The sequence below is a fragment of the Molothrus ater genome, chromosome 18, assembly GCF_012460135.2.
Source record: "Molothrus ater isolate BHLD 08-10-18 breed brown headed cowbird chromosome 18, BPBGC_Mater_1.1, whole genome shotgun sequence".
Lineage (NCBI taxonomy): Eukaryota > Metazoa > Chordata > Aves > Passeriformes > Icteridae > Molothrus > Molothrus ater.
In genome coordinates, this window is record NC_050495.2 from 7,284,553 (window position 1) to 7,302,493 (window position 17,941).

The window sequence follows — 17,941 nt, forward strand, 5'->3', positions numbered from 1 at the left end:
TAAAAAATCTTCACTTGGCAGTCTACCTATAGGCAAGTTAAATCATTAGAGTGACTAGCACAAAACAGCAAGCCTTATTTCACTGAGATAACTTTAAAAATACTTACTGCTTTTTAATGTGTAGAACAGCTAAAGTGACCAGAACATTGAATGACCATCCTTTAGTTTAGAGGACTAAAACATTCTTCAGCCAAATGTTACCCAGAGAAATTATTTTACTGAGTGGTCTCTTTTTAACTTTGCTCTTTGAGACTGAAGACTTGCAAGGATTGTTGCAATCCATGAACTGTGAACACAGATCAGTTAAACCTAAACAAGAATGGAAACATCTTGAAGTCATTTAAGCATGCTGAAGTAAGAGGGGAAGAAGAGAGGGTAGTAACATAAAGCAGGAGTCATCAATAACTAATATAAAGACAAATTTTAAACCATTCAGGTGCTGCCCCCTCCCTTTTGTACAACGTTTGACAGTGGAATGCAACTCACCCATTTTGCTGCCTTCATCACTTTACCCCTGCAGACTAAAAATGCATTCCCAGTAAGAGTTTTCAAAATAAAAAGCAAATCCTTTAAATGAAAATTTAAGTTTATTTTGAAATTTTTAAGTCATTTCTATCAATTTAGACACAGTTTGACATTATCAGATCATTTACAGTGATTCATGGATAAAAGATTTGGCTTTTACATTCAAATGTTAAATACTTCAAAATAGCTTTGTCTTGTTACTTCCAAACCAGAAACACTAAAGAGCATTTTATTTTGCCTTTCAACCATCTTAGTTAATTAACAGACTTTTGATATCTGCTGTAGTTGAAGGGGAACGTGCAAAACACCAAAGGAATTATTTTGTTTGAATGAAGTGAGTACCTTAATTACAGTTCCAGATTTAAAACTCATTCACTGTAGCATCAAAAGGCAGTGCTAAGAAGAAAGACATGATTTATTTTTTAAAAATATATTTTCCTTAGGTAGACTGCAGAACCTGACTGAGTTAAAAGCCTCTTCATGAAGACAAAAAGGTCTTGCTATCCCATGTTAACATCATTCAAGTCTTACAGTTTAGCAAGTTCTGTCCAGTTCTCATAATTATTTTGGAAACTATTATAAAATTTTATCTCTATTCCTAACACAATCCTTGTATTAGTGTTTAACAACAAACTTCAATTTATCTACCAGACTTAATTGTGTTGATTTTATTGCTTACTATTGTTTCTTTTCTTACTCTCTAGCACTAATTTGAAATTGGATAAACAAAAAACATTTGCAGGGAAGAGATTTGACCAATTTGCCCATTCTGGCAAGGAGGGTGTCCCTCAAAGCATGTGCACCATAATTAACTGTTCCAAAGTGAATTGCAGCCTGCTGCTCTCCAAGGACAGCCTTCCTACCAAACATCTGAGAAGTTCAAAACTCCTCCAGTTTGTAAAAACACGAGCTCCAAAGCCCTGGGAAAAAAGCTTATACATTTTAGACCTGTACATTCTTGAGACTACAACAATCTGCTGGAGAGGGGAATCTCTCAGGAAGGTACTCAAACAGTTCAGATTCCTTTGCACACCCCTCAGCATAACAGGCTGCTGCAGCTGCCTTCAGTCAGCAAGCAGCACCATGGAAGATCTGGGACAACAGCAGGAGCTTTCTGCTAGAATCAAGCCTTTGTAAAATTAAAATTTGGGGCAGGGGGGAAGCACAGACTTCATCTTGTGAGAAGAAAATGCTTCTCAAATCTGACACAAGAAATTTTGTCCCCCACCTTCATTTTCACCATGGATCTTTCACCATCACCTTTATTTTCTGATGGATCAGCAGCAGCAGTGTGTCAGGAATGCTCTTATTGCCTGATCCCAGAAGTCTGTTGCGTTTCAAGAAGCACAGGCACATTCCCTGCTCAGTACACACAGCAGCAGGTGTGAAAGGTCTGTTAGATTACAATTTAGAAGCCATATAAGAAACACAAATGCAATCCTAATCTTCCCTGCTGACAAAGTCTATTAACCTACTTAATCCACAGGAATGATATGTAGCTCAATTAAACAAGTGTATTCATAAGCCTTTACAGTATACAGAAAACTCAGTTCTGTCCCCTGATGCTGTTTTCAAGTTTGTTTTATTCACTCTTTTGGATGACTGTAAATAAGTGTTTCCACTATGGAAAAGAAAGTTAGCACAGTACATTTTCATGACTGGGGAATGAATTTTTCTGAAGACACCTTCCAAAGGGCAAAAGCCTAGAAAAAACAATGTGAATGTTGAATGCAGTTCCATATAAAGTCCCTTGTAAAAATTAAAAAATAACCAAACAAAACAAAAAAAAAAAAAAAAAAAAAAAAAAGAAAAAAAAAAAAATTTAAAAAAAGAAAAAAGTAAAGGAAAAACTGCAAGGCCCAGGATGATTTTATTGCTTTTCTTCAGTTTTTTCCTTGGTCTCTTTCTTCTCAGATTCTTTGCTCTCTTCCTTTACAGAAAGCTCTTCTAGTTTTTCAGCAACTTTATCAGCACTATCATTTTTGTCTGTGCCTGCTAAAAGATTGGTTAGGAAAGGTATTACATACAAGCAGTAATGGATTTTCCTGTTAGAAAGAGTAAAGAAGGAGAGGGTGAAGGGGGTGGGGGAGAGACACCTGGTATTGGACAAAAATGAAGATATTCTTCACTGACCACTGGAGTGACTCATTCCATTTCTTTTCCTCTGGTAATTACTTCAGTTGTCAGATTTCAAGTAACACCACTCATATACATTAATCACTACACAAGGGCTTAATCACAGGGACTGAGGAATGTGTAGCATCTGGCCAGCTGTGCTGCTACCAATAAAGTATCCAGACAAGCCCTTTGTTTCTTGGCATCTTAACCAAAAAAACCAAAGTCAAGTTCCCCAGTTTGAAATTAGGGCATAGGAATTCCTATGACTGGAAAACTCCAATCTAAATAATATCTTGAAGAATGCTGACTGCAGACCACTGGTAGTCTGTACTTAGGAAAAATAGAAATGTTTATTTTATTTACATGGTGACATAGCTCATCACAAAGGCAATTCTAAAGGGAGGTGCAATAATCTGCTAGAGACTTGTGAACAACCTCAAACACACTAACAACTATGAAAAACATTAAATATTATACTTGCATGACTATACATTTGCAAAATTTGGGAAAGGGACCTGGAAGGAAGAAAGAGCACAGTGGTTGTAGTGTTCACAGCTCATTTGTTTACCATAAGCCATAAATATTTCCTTGAGAGCCATTCCAAAGCAGCCATGTCCCAACAGCAACTGTAACAGCCTTCCACAGCAAAGAAGGCCATCGTCACTCCTGTGAGCTCTTACTCTTGCAGACAGAAAAGCACCTGAACTGAAGGCTGCAGTTCAGCACAGAGTGAGTCTGCTGGAACACAACACTCCAGGCTACTGGAATCACTCACACAGCTCAGAAATGGCACCAAGTACACTGAGACCACCTTACCTTTCTTTGCTGTCTTGCCTACTTCATTCCTGCATTCTTCAAATTTTGCCTTGAATTTCTGTGCATCTGTTTCGGTGAAGATAAAATATTTTTTCATTACTTTTACTGCCTCACAACATTGAATAGTTCTAATCTTGAAGAAAGATACCCTAGGGGAAGCTTTGTGTAAACAAAATTTGTAGGGACTTATGAAGTAATCTAATAAATCATACAAGATGCAAAATTCTTCAATCACATCTTTGTGCAAAAGCAACTCATCTTCTCCAGCAAGTTACTAGAGCAGCTTATTTTGCAAAATATTCAAAATGTAATGCCAGCAGGAGCTGTTTTGTAGTTATTACAACTCCCAGCTGTCTGTAGCCTAAAGGAATAGGAATATGATGTCAGAGACTGCTAATACAACTATATGCAAAAGACTGAAGATCAGCTTTGAACTGCTATCCTTGCCAGCTGTGTTACACCCTAAGAGTCTTCCACAACCTGACCATAACTGGGGGTTCTTAGCATCAGCAAAGGAAGAGAATGCCTGTTTCACCAGGACAGCATTCAGACTGTGTACCTGAGGGCTACTCCTCACTCTAAGAGCCAACAATGCATAATCTTCATTACCTTCTGGTCCAAGCCACCACTCGATTCAACAACCACTGCAAGCAGCTGATCAAATTCCAATAATGTCTCTACACAAGGAGTACAAGCAAAAACGGCCTGGGCAAGGAGCTTCCTGACTCCACAATGAGCAAGGCAGTACCAGCCTGGCATTCCAGGCTGGTCTGGCTGACCACAGGAGGTCACTGTTGCCCCACAGGAATTCTGAGACACAGTAACCAGTCCAGGAAGTGTTTGTATCGATTCCTTTTCCAGCGTCTCAAACAGGAGAGACACCTGAAGGACAAACTTGGGTCTGTTCACCTGACATCTGCTTAGTCAGTACTGCAAAGGGCAAACAGGAGGGAAGGACTATTCCCTCAAGACAGAACATTCAATAAGCTGAACAGCCTCTACCAGAAGGAGAGAAAGACTTTTTAGAGATTAGCCAATAGCTGCCCCTTCACTTCCTACTTGATCATAAAGCAAGCACTAAGCAGGTGGACCAGAAAGGTTTATTTGGCTAAACAAAATGACACTGGAGACTTAAGGCAAAGGGCAAGATATACTAAGTTCTTTCCTGATGTAGTCCAATCCATCAAGCTTTAAAATACCCAACTACCTTATGATTCATCAAGTATGTAAGGAGAAAAGGAGGCTACAACACTAAATTTGTGTGGCAAATTGTAAAGCAAGAAATGCAAAACTTTTTCATTTTGCTCCTTAAAAAAAACCCCAACCCAACAACAAAACAACACAACATAAACTCCCTCTGCCTCCAAACACTTCTTTGATTTAATCCTAGCTGATCCATTATTAGAGTTACTTTTCTGGTACTCACTGTAGTCACTCCAGAAAAACCCACCAACTAGTATGATGGGTCTGACTTGCACTTTTCATTGAGGGTTTCATTTAATAAAACAAAAGATACTACATACTTCATTAAAAAAAGAAAAACCAACCCAGATATTCTGCTAATGCAGACGGGCCAGAAATATCAGGTCAGGATTTCCTTGTTTCTAATGCAAAAATCTAATCTTAACTACAACTGAGCACCTGAGTTACATGAAAGTAAGCTGTATGTGAGTCTCTTAACTGCCTGTATTTTTATTCTAATTGGCACAGCACTTACATGAAATGGCTTAGGTTAAGAAATGCCTAGGGCAGAAAAAAAACCTGTACAAATATTACTGCAGACCTAATTACTACACTGTTTGCCAACAGATAAGGTTCAGTGATTAACAGACTTCTCTCAGCTAAAGAATTAATTAGCTAACACTACCGTGCAGGGGTGAGATAGAGCACATCTCCAGCAATGGTCTAGAGCAGCATTTAAGCAAGCAGGGTAACATAACAGGTTACAACCAGTGTAAGCTCAGTGCCCGTGCACTCACTCTCTGCGTTTAGAAATCGGATTGCCAGAAGTTCGGGCTTGGGGCACTCATCGGCAAAGTCCGCGTGTGTGTTCCAGACCCACGCCCTGTCGCTCCCAGCGTTGGGCTTCAGCTCCATTAAGGGTGTGACTGAAAGGAAAGCATTCCAAGATGTACAGAGCACAACAGCAAATGTTTTCCACACCAGCCTCTGTGAGTCTCAGTGAAAAGGGGCTGTGGTGGTTACGTAAAGCACTTGACACAGAATTACTTGGGGATGAATACAAGACAGTGATGTTCATATATATTTTTCCTTACATTGTCAAGTCAAATTATGCAAAGCCATTACTGTTTGAGAGGATGCTGGATTCACTACTGTTAGGAAAAAGAGTTAGATTCAATTTTTGCTTAAAACAGATGATTGTGATACTAAGAGATGCAGTCACTGAGCACAGCTCTGCAGTACAGACAAATGATTTAGAAGGAAAAGGCTTCCAGACAGACAAACAACACTCCTTCTTCTGCACACCAAAACTACTACCAAAATTCATTTTAGAAAGCATTTTTCCTTCAATTAGTCATCAGGTTAATTACCTCTGCCATCAGTTTAAAGCTGTACTACAAGGTATTACAGAATTCTGTGGTGCTGCAAAGTGTACACATTGCCTTTTCAATCTGCTTGCTCCCTCCCAGTAAATGGGGCCCTGTCCCTCCAAGACACTACAATTACCTCACCTGACTGGAGAAGTTGAAATGTTACTTCCCACAGTCCTTTAAGACTTCTTACATTACAGACATGCAAAGTCTAAGCAGGGCTTTTTTCTCCTCGGGCCCTGTCTAGTTCAGGAAAATCTGAAGAGTCTGCTCCCTTCCCTGCATTTTTAACATCTAGAGATGAAACTACATTTTGCTCCACTTAATGCTTTGCAAAAGTGAAGAAAGCTCTTCTGTCTGACTGTGAGTCAGCAAAAATTCAATAAACAAATCTATATGGAGAGCAGCTTCTCCAGGAAAAAAAACCTAAACAACTTTTGATATGAATACTATAAATTCATCAACTCTGTTTTCTATGTGCAACATTTATTTCCCTAAACAAAAGGTTTATTCCTGCTGGTTGGTGGCATTATTGAGGTTTGTATTAAGCTACATCTTATTTCAAATAATCTAAATGTAGTTTAATTCCACAGAACACTAGATTCCTCATATAAAAATCTGAGTATCAGCAAAGCAAGCAAAGCATCAGCAAACTGGTCTACTTGTTGCAAGTTGTGCTGACTTTCAAGTCTGTCTTGCTCTTTAGTTTTTTTTTAATTCAAAGAGGATTCTTTTTTGAATGAGTCAGCCCAAAGTAACACATTCATTTTAGTTTATTTCACAAGCAGAGAAAGGCAGACTCAGACTTGCTTAGCACCTTAGTCTCTGTTTTCTGATGGTTAAGGACTGGTTTTGGAAATTCAGACATTTAGCCTAAAGTAGTAAATTATTACATCATGGTTTTTCTCACTCTTTTACAAAAGTGATCTAGCATACATTCAATTCTTATTTTGAGCAGTATTAAGGCCTACATGTTCTACACTATTAATCATTAAAATAAAGTACACACACACACTGGAAGCAATCACATAATGCCTGTCTATCCCAGTTAAATTTTGAAGTGACTTTTGTTAGTCTTACAGCACTATCAGACTCTAAAAGAAAAAATCTCCAGCTTCCTTCCATTAATAAAAATAACCCCTCATGGTTTTTGATGCCTGAAGCCTTGTATGAAGAGCAAGAAACAACCATCCTTAAATTCCACAAGCTTATTTTTTAAATCAAGCATAGAAATGTATAACATACTGTAATGGTTTGCACAGATTTTGAGGGTTTTATCCCTCCTCATGAGGAGGCGAATGGTTCCCTTCTCCTTGTGTTTCAGGAGTTTCACATCACCAGTTCCTCGCTCTTTCCATTCTGGAAGGTCATTCTCTGATGCAAACCGGAAGAGCTTCGCTCGCCTTGGAGAACAGAACAGAACATTTAATTAGCCTGATGTATTAAAATATCACACCTGACCAAACAGCACAGGTCTTTTTAAAAGCCACACACAAGAAGGAAACAATTCCTTTAATAAGATCCCCTGTTCTGCTTCAATATACACATTCAGAAATTGATATGATGAATTAAAATCTAATAATCAAATATTAGGAGTTATGTAATAATTGTACTAAAATTCAACAGGTTCTGGACACTCTTAGGGGATGACAAACATATTTGGTGTAGGCAAACTTTTAAACTCAGGTAACTAATTAACAGGTTTTTCTATAGCCAGAGTTGACCACACTACCTGTCAGAAACTGACCACCACTTCAGTTATTATCAGAATCTGTACAAGGAGAACTGAAATCTCTCTTCCAGATGTGGAAAACCATTCTGTGATTAAGCAAAAGCATAATTTTTTAAAGCTATTTCACGCCAGCACATCAGGGATCAAATTCAAAATCCTTAAGCCCTAAGACTACATTTTTCTTCAGGCAGATCCAGCCATCCTGATTTGACAATAAGCATAATCTAAGGATAAACTGTGTTGAAGACAACAGACAGGAACTGCCACAAATGCCCCAATACTGCAGCTGTTGCTTTTATTATTTCAGCACCTTGTACATCACTCTTTACCCAGGGATGCATGGCAGCAACACCACATACACCTCATTTCCTTCCTCCCAAGGCACTTGTTTCACATTCTGTGATCACAATTTCAGTAATTATTATTTAAGTTGTTGTCTTCTTTTATGCAAACAATGCTAAAGCCAGATTCACACTATCAGCTCCCTTCTGTGGTTCCAGACTTCATTTTCTTGGGGCAACATCAATGACCCCCCCCCTCAATCTCTGCCATCACAGTGCAGACCAACCAGATCAGCCTTCATACAGAGATTGCTGCAAGTTCTGCAGTTTTTATAAACTCTGTCAAGTTTAAGCCTAATGAACACAGATAATAGTGAAAAGTATTCTACTCACATCTTAAAGAGCTCTTCCTCATCCTCTTCCAGAGTTTTTATTTCTTGCTCTGGAAGGGAAACTATGGGCTCAAACTGAGGATCATGGTTAGAGTCATCTGCATTCTCAGCAGAAGTATCATGATCCTCGTGTGCCTCCTGAGGAGAAAAAAAGAAAACACAAACTTGCTATGTACTCCAACCCTGAAGTACTGGCATCTGTGTTTAAAACTTTTCAGCAATTAGATCTTAATAACTGTAATATCCCATAAAATAAAGAAATATGATTATACCTGGAAACAAATGACTTCCAAGTCAACATACAGGCACACTAAGAAACAAAAAGGTGCTCATGCAGTGCTAGGTGTTTTAATCCTACCACTCATGAATTGTGCAGAGGCTTGGCCTTGGAGTAATAGCTCTGGGTTATGGAAAAACAATTTCATCAACAGTTTTTTCTATGTAATGTGTTTTATGCTACTAACACCCTACTATTTCTGAGTGCCTAATGACTCATTGTTAATGGGAAAATTAGAAAAAAACCCACACAACATCCACCTAACCCAGCTTAAGGGACATATTGCATCCCGAGTTCACCATTCTTTCTTATGTATTAGAATCACCCACAGTCAACACAAAGATTCTTTGAGGCACAGCTGTAATAGTCATAAAATAATTTACGTTTCTTGCTTTTAGACTCCTCAAGGAACTTTAGGTTACAGGTAAATGGCCAAAATAATACTTCCTATTTAAGCTGTTTAGGAATCTGTCAGAGCATTCATTAAGCTTAAGAATGGTTTTTACTACCGTGACTAGCAGGTAAACGATAAACATCTCTAGTACTCCATACGTAGGGACTGCTAAGAAGCACTCAGAACACAAGCCTAGGAGGGAGATTCATATGCAAGTTTAACAAAGCCACAGAACAGCTATCTCAGGTCTAGGAACTGATTTGTGTTTGGGGTTTTTTTGTTGCTGCTGAAGCAACAGAAAGGAAAAAGAGTCTACACATACAAGACATTTAAATAATATTTTTACTTTACAAATGGAAGAGTCCACTCTTACAGGCTCTATTCACAATGTCCTTCACAGAGTAGGTATACACCACGTGTGCATAAAGCAACAGAAATAAAGCAGTCTATTTTTACTAAATAGTAAACAAGAGAAAAAAGAGGGGGCCAAGGGAAAATTAAGTAAAAAATTGTGCAAAATAAAATCTAGTTGTATCAACAACGTCACACAAACTATCGCCAATTTAATATCCCCAGCGTTCCAGCAAAAAAAAAAGAGAAAGGAATTACGTCACATCTGTTTAAAAAAAAAAGGAAATGTTAGCCAAACTTTTATACATTGTATCCATGTGTGCAAGTAGCACATCCCGCATGGTCATTCATCACGCGTTCTGCGCCTGAGCAAATAATTACACAGACCATGAGAAATGCACAGTTCACAGCAGGCACACGAGAACGCGGATCCCGTTATCACGACACGATCCCGCCCTGCCGCGATAGAAGCACGTGAGCAACTGGCGAGGCACGAGGGGTCCGGCCCGGGCCCGGGGGAGGGGCGGAAAGAGGGGGAGAAGAAAGGAGGGAAACGGACAGGAGGACTACCCGAAAGATCCCGGGTCGCCCGGGCTCCCTCATGCCGGGGAACGGCCAAGGCGGGTGCAGGGGCCGGGCCCGAGCGGCCACACGTGCCCGGAGCGGCCGCAAAGCCCAGGCCCGGCGGGCGCGGCCGCTCCGGCCCCCGGCAAGGCCCAGCGTCCGTCCCCCCCCGGGCCCTGCCCGACCTCGGCTCCCCCCGCCCCGGCCCCACCTGTTTCCGTTACTCTCCCACCCCGGCCCTCGGTGCCGCCCTCGCCCCCGCGCTGTTCCCGGCCCGGCCGCCGCTCGCGGCCGCCCCTCACCGCCGTGTCCGCCATGGGCCCGGTCGCCGCGCTCCGCTCGCCGCTTCCTGCCGCGCGCCCCGCCCGCCTTTACCTCATTCCCGCAGCCCGCGCCGCGCCGCCGCAAGGCCCGATGGGAAACGCCCGCTCCCCCTCAGCCCCGCCCCCGGCGCGGGCAGAGCACCGCCCGCCCCGGCCCCATCACACCGATCCCCCCGTGGGTCCTCGGAACCGGCCCCGATACCGGCCCTGTCACCGACCCCCGGTCCCGACCGCCGGCGCGGCCCCTCCGCCCCCCGAGAAGCGCTTTTGTTGTCCCGTTTCCCAGGCGCTTTTCCCATCACCCCCCTGCGCCATGGCGGCGACCGCCCGCGTCTCGGCCCAAGATGGCGCCCGCGTGAGGGAAGCGGTGATGTGTGAGCTGCTGTTTTTAGTGTGTTTAAGGGCCGCGGGTGCTTTCGGGCGCGAGGAGCGGCAGCGCTGAGGGGCAGCGCTTAAAAAAGAACCAGATCGTTTCCTCTACCGTCATTCGCATCGCAGCGGCCCGTCCGGGAGGCTACGGCCCCGCCTCGGGAGGTGCGCGGGGTGGCTGAGGGGGTGGCGGGACCATGGCGGAGGAAGGCGAGCGCTGCGACCCCGACCGCGACACGGCTCCTGTGGCGGAGGCTGGAGATGGGGCTGAGCCGGACAGCCAGGCCGGGGAAGACCCCGCGGAGAGCCCCGACGTATACAGATACATTAAGGGAGACTTGTTCACCTCCGAGATTTATAAAGTAGAGATACAGAACCTGCCCAAGTACATTGGGTTTAATGATGTGAAAAAGTTCCTTGCCAAGTACGGGCTCAACCCTCACAAGATAAAACTCTTCGGGAAGCAGACGTTCGCCTTCGTGACGTTCAAGAGCGAGGAGGAGCGGGACAAGGCCATGCGGGTGCTGCACGGCGCGCTCTGGAAGAGCCGCCACCTCAGCGTGCGCCTGGCCAAGCCCAAGGCAGACCCCATCGCCAAGAAGAGGAAACAAGAAGAGGATTCGGAGCAGGGGGAGGCGAAGCGTCCGGCTCCCTGCGGAGAGGAGCCCCTGAGCAAGCGGATCGCGGACGTGGTGACCCCGCTGTGGAACGTGCCCTACGAGGCGCAGCTGGCCCAGAAGAAGCAGGAGTGCGAGCAAGTGCTGCAGAAGCTGACAAAGTAATTCCTGTTTGTAACGTAATGTTTACAAGACTTGGCCTTGTGATGGGATATAGCTAAATTCACAGCAATTGATACCTCTAAACTGAAGTGAGTTAGAGGTAGGTCAAAGCTCGGATCTCCTGTCAAAGTAATTACAAGATAATCTGCGATGCTACAGCTTAAAAGCTGTTCCATCTGACAAAACTTGCTATTGATGTTCTTGGTCACCTTCAAAAGATTGCTTAGTGAATGGAAATTGGGTTTAAAGTCTGTTGTTCCATAAGTAGAAGGATGTTTGTGCCCGTAAAAAAAATGGCATTGTCACATGGTGTAAGAGAGAATCAGTCTGCAGAGATGGCAAATTACTACTAGGATTTTCTCTTTTAAAATCCCCTCAAAATTTTATGCTTGGTCTTTGAAGATCAAAGTATCACTTCTGTCTCTTGCCGTGCATGGGTACCTTGATAAACCCAGTACATAACCATAATTCAACCAGTACATTTAACCCTTACTTTTTCAGGTTACAGCTCTTATGAAGTTGGAGAGGGTTTCCGCGTTAAAAAAATCTGGAAGAAACACTCTTCCATGTGATATTCTGATTCTTTTTTGTGCCCTATACAGAAAAGAAGTCTTGTGCAATTCTTGACCTCAATATTTCTAAATGTGTGCTTTACATTTTTTGTTTCTGATTTCGGCAGGGAAATAGGAAATAACAACAGAGCTTTATTACCCTGGTTGTTCCTGCAGAAGCAGAAGTTTAATAAATTATGTTGCCCAGTCGAGGGAGTGAAAGCATCACCCTTGCAGGTAATGTAATCTCAGGTAAAGTGTGGAACAGGGTTAATGAGCAGAGGGTTATGTTCATTATTTGGTCTTAAGAAGACACTGGACAAACTGAGTATTTGACTCAGTCTTGTAATAAATGATGAATTTTAGATGTTGTCTTTCCTGTAAGTACTGTGTAGAAATATTAACGGGAAGCAGATAAATTGATAACTGGATATTATAACTTTAAAATGAATGTGCTGTCTTTGCAAGCCTGTGTTGTAAGCTAATACATTCCTCAACAGAGGCAGTGTTTTGCTTTTTCAATAACAAGATTTTACTAATACCTTTTCATTATTACTGTTAGTTCACACACATCAAAATCCATCAGTATTGTCCATATGAGCTAAATGTCCTGTGTCCATTTGCAAATGCATTTAACCACATGAGATTTTTTCCAGGAGCAACTTGGCATACAAATAAATGCTGTGTAAATATCTTACATAACTTTATTTTAAATCTAGACCGAATATCGCAACAAATGTGAGTTCTTGATTGGGATTGGTGTAAATCAAGAAGACAAAACTGTGGGTTGTCGTCTTGGCAAATATAAGGGTGGTACATGTGCTGTAGTGGAGCCATTTGATACTATTCACATTCCTGCTATTGCCAAAAAAGTAGTAAAAGCTTTCCAAGACTACATAAGGTGAGCATAAGTAAAATGAGTTATCCATAAAGGTTTTGATATCTTAATCAAAAATATTTATAAATTTAATTCATGTTTGTTCTGAGCTTTGAGATCTAAGACCTACCAGTCTCACATTTTAGCAGTTCTTTGTTTCTGCCTTGTGCCTGCATCATGCGGAGCTTTGCCCTTGCTCCTGCTCAGCTGCTTAGAGATGGGGGCAGGTGCCAGCTGAACACAGCTTCACTGCAAGCAAGGGGATGTGTGAGTCTGCAGGAAAAGGGTGTGTTACTCAGGACCTTCTTCCACTAACTGTACAGAAGCACTCAGAAAAACACTTCTGAAAGGAGGAATTAATTACCAAGATCCATTGTTTTCTGGGATGAGAATCATCATCCTACAGAAAGGAATAACCCAAAAGCTGCACATTTAAATGAGTACTTTTTTAGAAAAAAGGATGCATTCTTTAAAAAGTAGTTCAATGCAAAAAAATGGAACCTCAGAAGAATCATGAAGATGGAAGATTTGAACTTGGTGTGAAGCAGAGAAGCTAATGAAAGCATTATCAACAGTTATGTCATTCTCTGAATGCAGTGAGAGCTGCCTCTTGCCTCTGTAATTTTGCATGGGTTAAAACGGGCAAGAGGATTGTGTGAAGGAGGGACAGGTTATTTTGCTTTAGGAGATACTATCCATCAGTCTTCCTTAGCTGGAAGTCATTCTTTGTTTGACAGATGAATGTACCCTCTTGTTGTACTCAGCATTTCTTCCATCACTTCTTTTGATTCAATGAGCTGTTTAATGTTACACAAAGAAGGAGTTGTCTGTGTAGGTGACTGAGCTTCTGCACGTTGCAGGTCGACTCCTTACTCGGTGTACAGCCCCGAAACCTACGAGGGCCACTGGAAGCAGCTCACGGTCCGCACCAGCCGCCACGGCCACATCATGGCCATTGCTTACTTCAACCCTCAGGTAGTTCACTTGATAGCTAATGGGCAGCCCAGGCTCAGCTTTAGAGCTACTTAAACTGGATTTTATGAATTGTGCATGCAAAACAGAAATAGAAGAATTACTTGGTGTGGTTTAACTTGCTACGCTGCTCTAATTCTATTTGGACTAATCTGATACATGGAAATGAACAAGTAATACTCTTATGTAAAGTATACACTAAATTATATCTTGAAGTCACTAAAATGATTATTCTACCTTCTTTCACATGAAAACTTTAGAAATTGAGTAAAGAAGAGCTAGCTGACCTGAAAATCTCTCTGGCAAAATACTTCACAGAAGGGACAGGAAAGAGCAGTGGTGTTACTTCCCTGTACTTTGTGGAGGAAGGACAGAGGTGAGCAAGTTGACTTTGCTTTGAGGGATTTTGGTGTCTGGATTTTTGATTTTTCCACATTTCATAGCATTATTTATCTACTTGGTAGAAGTAGCAGCAGTTGTTACTAATTTGTTTAAGTTACTCACCTTTGCCACAAGAGACTCCTGAAATTTCACATTCTCTGGGTGAAGGCAGCAAGAGTTTCAGTGGGTGAACCCACTGGCCATTGCTGGCTGTCAAGCTATGGAAGTGTTTATTGCAGTAGATGAGTCTTTGTTATTATCAAGTAACATCTGCCTTTCTTCCCTATTTATGTGAATTTTTCAATCTCCCCATCCTCCACGGCGCACAAGGCTCACACCATCTTCATCTAGAGATGGTGGAGGTCCTTGCACACTCTGAGACATAATGGCCAAGGAGAGTCTCCAAGAGCAGATGATAAATGGTACTGCTTAGGATGTAGCACTGCAAGCTTTAGGATGATTACAGTTTTGGTAAAGATTGTAGCAAACATATTTTTCTTATTTTTTTGGTTTTGATTCCCCCTCTATTTTGTCTCCCCATTCCTCCCCTACCCCCAGGAAATCTCCCAATCTAGAAGACTTGCCTTTGGAGCATGTGGCTGGTGATAAGTACATATATGAAGAACTCCTTGGCCTAAAATTTAGAATTTCTCCTCATGCATTTTTTCAAGTAAGGATGATGTGAAGCTGCTCATTTACCTGGATCTGCATGAATGCTCTGAAGCTTGACTAATGCTGTGGAACAAGATGTTACATACCTAGAAATTCAACCTTTTATATATTTGGTGTGATATAATAGCAGTAAGTGTTGTGTTTGGCTGCAAAAGCAGTGAATGACTGTAAGCTTGATGGGAGCACATTGAAGATAACTTTTTCTATTTACTAGTTCATTATAATTTTCCTCCTATTTCATGGCAGCTTTTTGTAACACTGAACATGGAACAATACAGTTCAAGAGTCTTGTATTAGTAATTTTTGTTTGCTTTTCCAAAACTTATTTCTGCCCTTTCAACACTTTAAACTGTGTTTTTAGCTTATAATGATTTGTTTATTAGAAACAAGGAAACATGCTTTACTGAGCCTCATTAAAACATATTTACTGTTTATGAAGAAGTAGATCTATTGGAAACTTAATTTCCCAGGTGAACACACAAGCTGCAGAAGTGTTGTACACTGCCATTGGGGAGTGGGCACAACTGAGCCAGGAGAGCACCGTGCTGGACATCTGCTGTGGGACAGGAACCATTGGGATTTCTTTGGCAAAGGTTGGCAAATTCTCTTCCTGGATAGAAGCTGCTTTATATCTGTTTTTAACTGTGGCTAGAAGGGAAGAAAATACCTAATGTATGTGAAATACAACAGATTATATCTTAATTTTTTGAATTATTTTGTAATTGAGCTGCCTGCAGCTGCTTTACCACATCTTTATGAAAGCTCACCTTTATGTTAAGCAGGGTAGGTAGGAGTTCAATTCCCTGTTAAGTGCTGATGTTATGAAAAACGTTATGCACACTTACAGACCACAGGGGGAACTTTTTCCTTTGATTCTACAGAGAGTGAAGAAGGTCATTGGAATTGAGCTCTGTCAGGAAGCTGTGCAGGATGCCAAAGCAAATGCCCAGATTAATGGTGAGTTAAGCTGAAATGCTGAAGCCTTTGTTTGGTAAGGAGTAGTTGCAGCCAGTTCTTTACCTTATCTAAGCAGCCTGGAATTACATGTTGATAGTGATCTTGTCCCGGTTAAACACTTAGTGGCTCTTGAAAACAAACACCTTGTTACCCATGAGATCAATTTTCCAGTTGAACAGCGCTTTTTTTTTTAATTGAAAAGTAAAACATTAATTTCAGTGTAAAAATGAGATGAAACCACAGCTACCCTCCTAAAGAAAGCATTAACATAGCTGGTGTTTGTGGGTGGCTTTTGCTTTAGTCCAGACAGTGGAAGATGCTCAAATTACTGTTTGAATGGTCTGAAGTTAACAGTGATTGTTTAAATTAACAAACAATTTGGTGGTTCTTGAGGCATCAAAACTTAATATCCCAGGTAAAGAACCAAGAGCTGCTTTGACTAGACAAGTACACTGATAACATCTTTTCTTTTTCTTACAGAACTGAATAATATTGAATTTTACTGTGGGAAGGCAGAAGATATTGTTCCTTCCCTGATGAACGTTTTGGCTCCTCAGAACCTGATCACGATTGTAGATCCACCGCGGGCAGGGCTGCGTAAGTTCACAGGGGCTAAAGTCAAAGCAAACACCATTGAGATAAATTAAATGAAGACTTCAGGTATAGCTTGGAGCAACATTGCAGCAGTTTTGTGCATGCTGAGTATAACCTGGCATTTTTCTGTGGGGCTCTTGCTGCACACAGAATCAGTAAACAGCTCTTGTGGTTTTGATCATCTAGATTCCAAGGTAATTCTTGCCCTTAGAAGAGCTGAACATCTGAAGAAGCTCATCTATGTCTCCTGCAATCCCAGAGCTGCAATGAATAACTTTGTGGAGTGAGTGTTTCTTGCATTAAATTGACTTACTAAATGTAGTAAGAAGAAAACTGTTTTTTGAGGAGGGGGGCCCATTGCTAGACTGTTATTTGCAAGCCATGTTCATTGAGGCTTACCTTTCACCAGACACAGCTGGGAGCTGCAGCAGCTGGCTTGGAATGGTCATAATGGAAATATTGGGGGTAGTGAATAAGCCTATCATGGAATTGAGGCTTAGGAAGGAAAAGCTCTCTGAGAAGAGCAGCAGGGATGAGCAGTGTACTAACATTGATACATTTCTCCCTGCTCTTCTTTCCCTTCCCCATCAAGCCTGTGCCGGGCCCCTTCCAACAGGGTGAAAGGAGCCTCGTTCCGGCCCGTGAGAGCCATGGCTGTGGATCTGTTCCCTCAGACCAGGCACTGTGAGTTGCTGATCTTCTTTGAGAGGGTGGAATACGCCAATGGCAGCTCTGCAGCAGCAGCACCTGCTGCCACTGAGATCCCAGCAGCAGCCTGTGGCACCGAGGGCATGGATGGCACCAGCCAGGCAGCTGCTGCCCGTGGGGACTGCAGTCCAAGAGGGGCCTCACCCTAACTCCTGAGAGACTTCATAGAAACTACTTTTGCTTTTCAACTGCATCGGTAACATCACTTCTGTAACATGCAGGCAATAAATCTCTGTACAACGGAGTAATTGCAAGGCTTCCAACTTATTTCATCATCCTAATTTGAATTAAATTTCATTATCATCAGTTCCCAGAAGGGTTTGTGTTGGAAGGGACCTTAATGATCATCTCATAACCACCCCTTTGCCAGGAGCAGGGACACCTTCCACTCCACCAGGTTGCTCAGAGCCCCATCCAGCCTGGTCTTGGCCACTCCAGGGACAGGATGTTACATAAAATTAGCCCAAATCCTGCTTTTCCCTTCCTGCCTAGATACATACAGATATTTATATACAGACACCCATAATTCCCAGAGCAGATCATCTTGCTACAGGGACCTGGACCTACCTGTCAGTATTTCATCATTCTCTGACCCCTGTCAAAACTGTGCCCTGTTTTTTCAGTATGCAAGTTAAGATTAACCCTTTCAAAAATAATTTACTTGCTAAATATTAGGAAGTAACAAACTCAGTCTAATAAAAATGCTACACTTGCCACAATTGAAGTCAGTCTTACTCTCAGACTGTAGCAAGACAA

The 17,941-nt window shown here is 41.9% G+C and overlaps 2 protein-coding genes and 1 non-coding gene across 3 annotated transcripts; 1 reads left to right on the forward strand and 2 right to left on the reverse strand.

Moving 5' to 3' along the window:
• Nucleotides 1-568: 568 nt before the first annotated feature.
• RANBP1 (RAN binding protein 1) lies at nucleotides 569-10,428 on the reverse strand. The gene is made up of 6 exons (XM_036393090.2): nucleotides 10,305-10,428; nucleotides 8,418-8,554; nucleotides 7,257-7,414; nucleotides 5,439-5,567; nucleotides 3,460-3,525; nucleotides 569-2,520 (listed from the first exon to the last, which is right to left on the reverse strand). The coding sequence occupies exons 1-6, from the start codon at nucleotides 10,317-10,319 to the stop codon at nucleotides 2,396-2,398; spliced, it is 630 nt and encodes a 209-aa protein (XP_036248983.1). The 5' UTR covers nucleotides 10,320-10,428; the 3' UTR covers nucleotides 569-2,395.
• On the reverse strand, nucleotides 3,251-3,382 carry LOC118693229 (small nucleolar RNA SNORA77). Its single transcript, XR_004981239.1, has one exon. It is a non-coding gene; the product is annotated as a small nucleolar RNA SNORA77 (small nucleolar RNA).
• Nucleotides 10,429-10,537: 109 nt separating the features above from the next.
• Nucleotides 10,538-17,429, forward strand: TRMT2A (tRNA methyltransferase 2 homolog A). Its single transcript, XM_036393089.2, has 11 exons — nucleotides 10,538-11,472; nucleotides 12,153-12,261; nucleotides 12,744-12,925; nucleotides 13,762-13,876; nucleotides 14,134-14,249; nucleotides 14,813-14,924; nucleotides 15,397-15,519; nucleotides 15,808-15,883; nucleotides 16,364-16,480; nucleotides 16,664-16,760; nucleotides 17,070-17,429. Exons 1-11 carry the CDS (start codon nucleotides 10,892-10,894, stop codon nucleotides 17,332-17,334), a joined length of 1,893 nt encoding a protein of 630 aa, XP_036248982.1. The 5' UTR covers nucleotides 10,538-10,891; the 3' UTR covers nucleotides 17,335-17,429.
• Nucleotides 17,430-17,941: the final 512 nt, after the last annotated feature.

What these genes read in the sequence shown, in the direction of transcription:
- TRMT2A (XM_036393089.2), top strand. Translation starts at nt 10,892, where the DNA reads ATGGCGGAGGAAGGCGAGCGCTGCGACCCCGACCGCGACACGGCTCCT. An exon ending in GCTTTCCAAGACTACATAAG is followed by an intron (nt 12,926 to 13,761) that starts GTGAGCATAAGT and finishes TGCACGTTGCAG; the next exon opens with GTCGACTCCTTACTCGGTGT. An exon ending in CTCCTCATGCATTTTTTCAA is followed by an intron (nt 14,925 to 15,396) that starts GTAAGGATGATG and finishes TTAATTTCCCAG; the next exon opens with GTGAACACACAAGCTGCAGA.
- RANBP1 (XM_036393090.2), bottom strand. An exon ending in AATCTGTGCAAACCATTACA is followed by an intron (nt 5,568 to 7,256) that starts GTATGTTATACA and finishes CTTTCCTTTCAG; the next exon opens with TCACACCCTTAATGGAGCTG. An exon ending in AGGCAAGACAGCAAAGAAAG is followed by an intron (nt 2,521 to 3,459) that starts GTAAGGTGGTCT and finishes CCAATCTTTTAG; the next exon opens with CAGGCACAGACAAAAATGAT.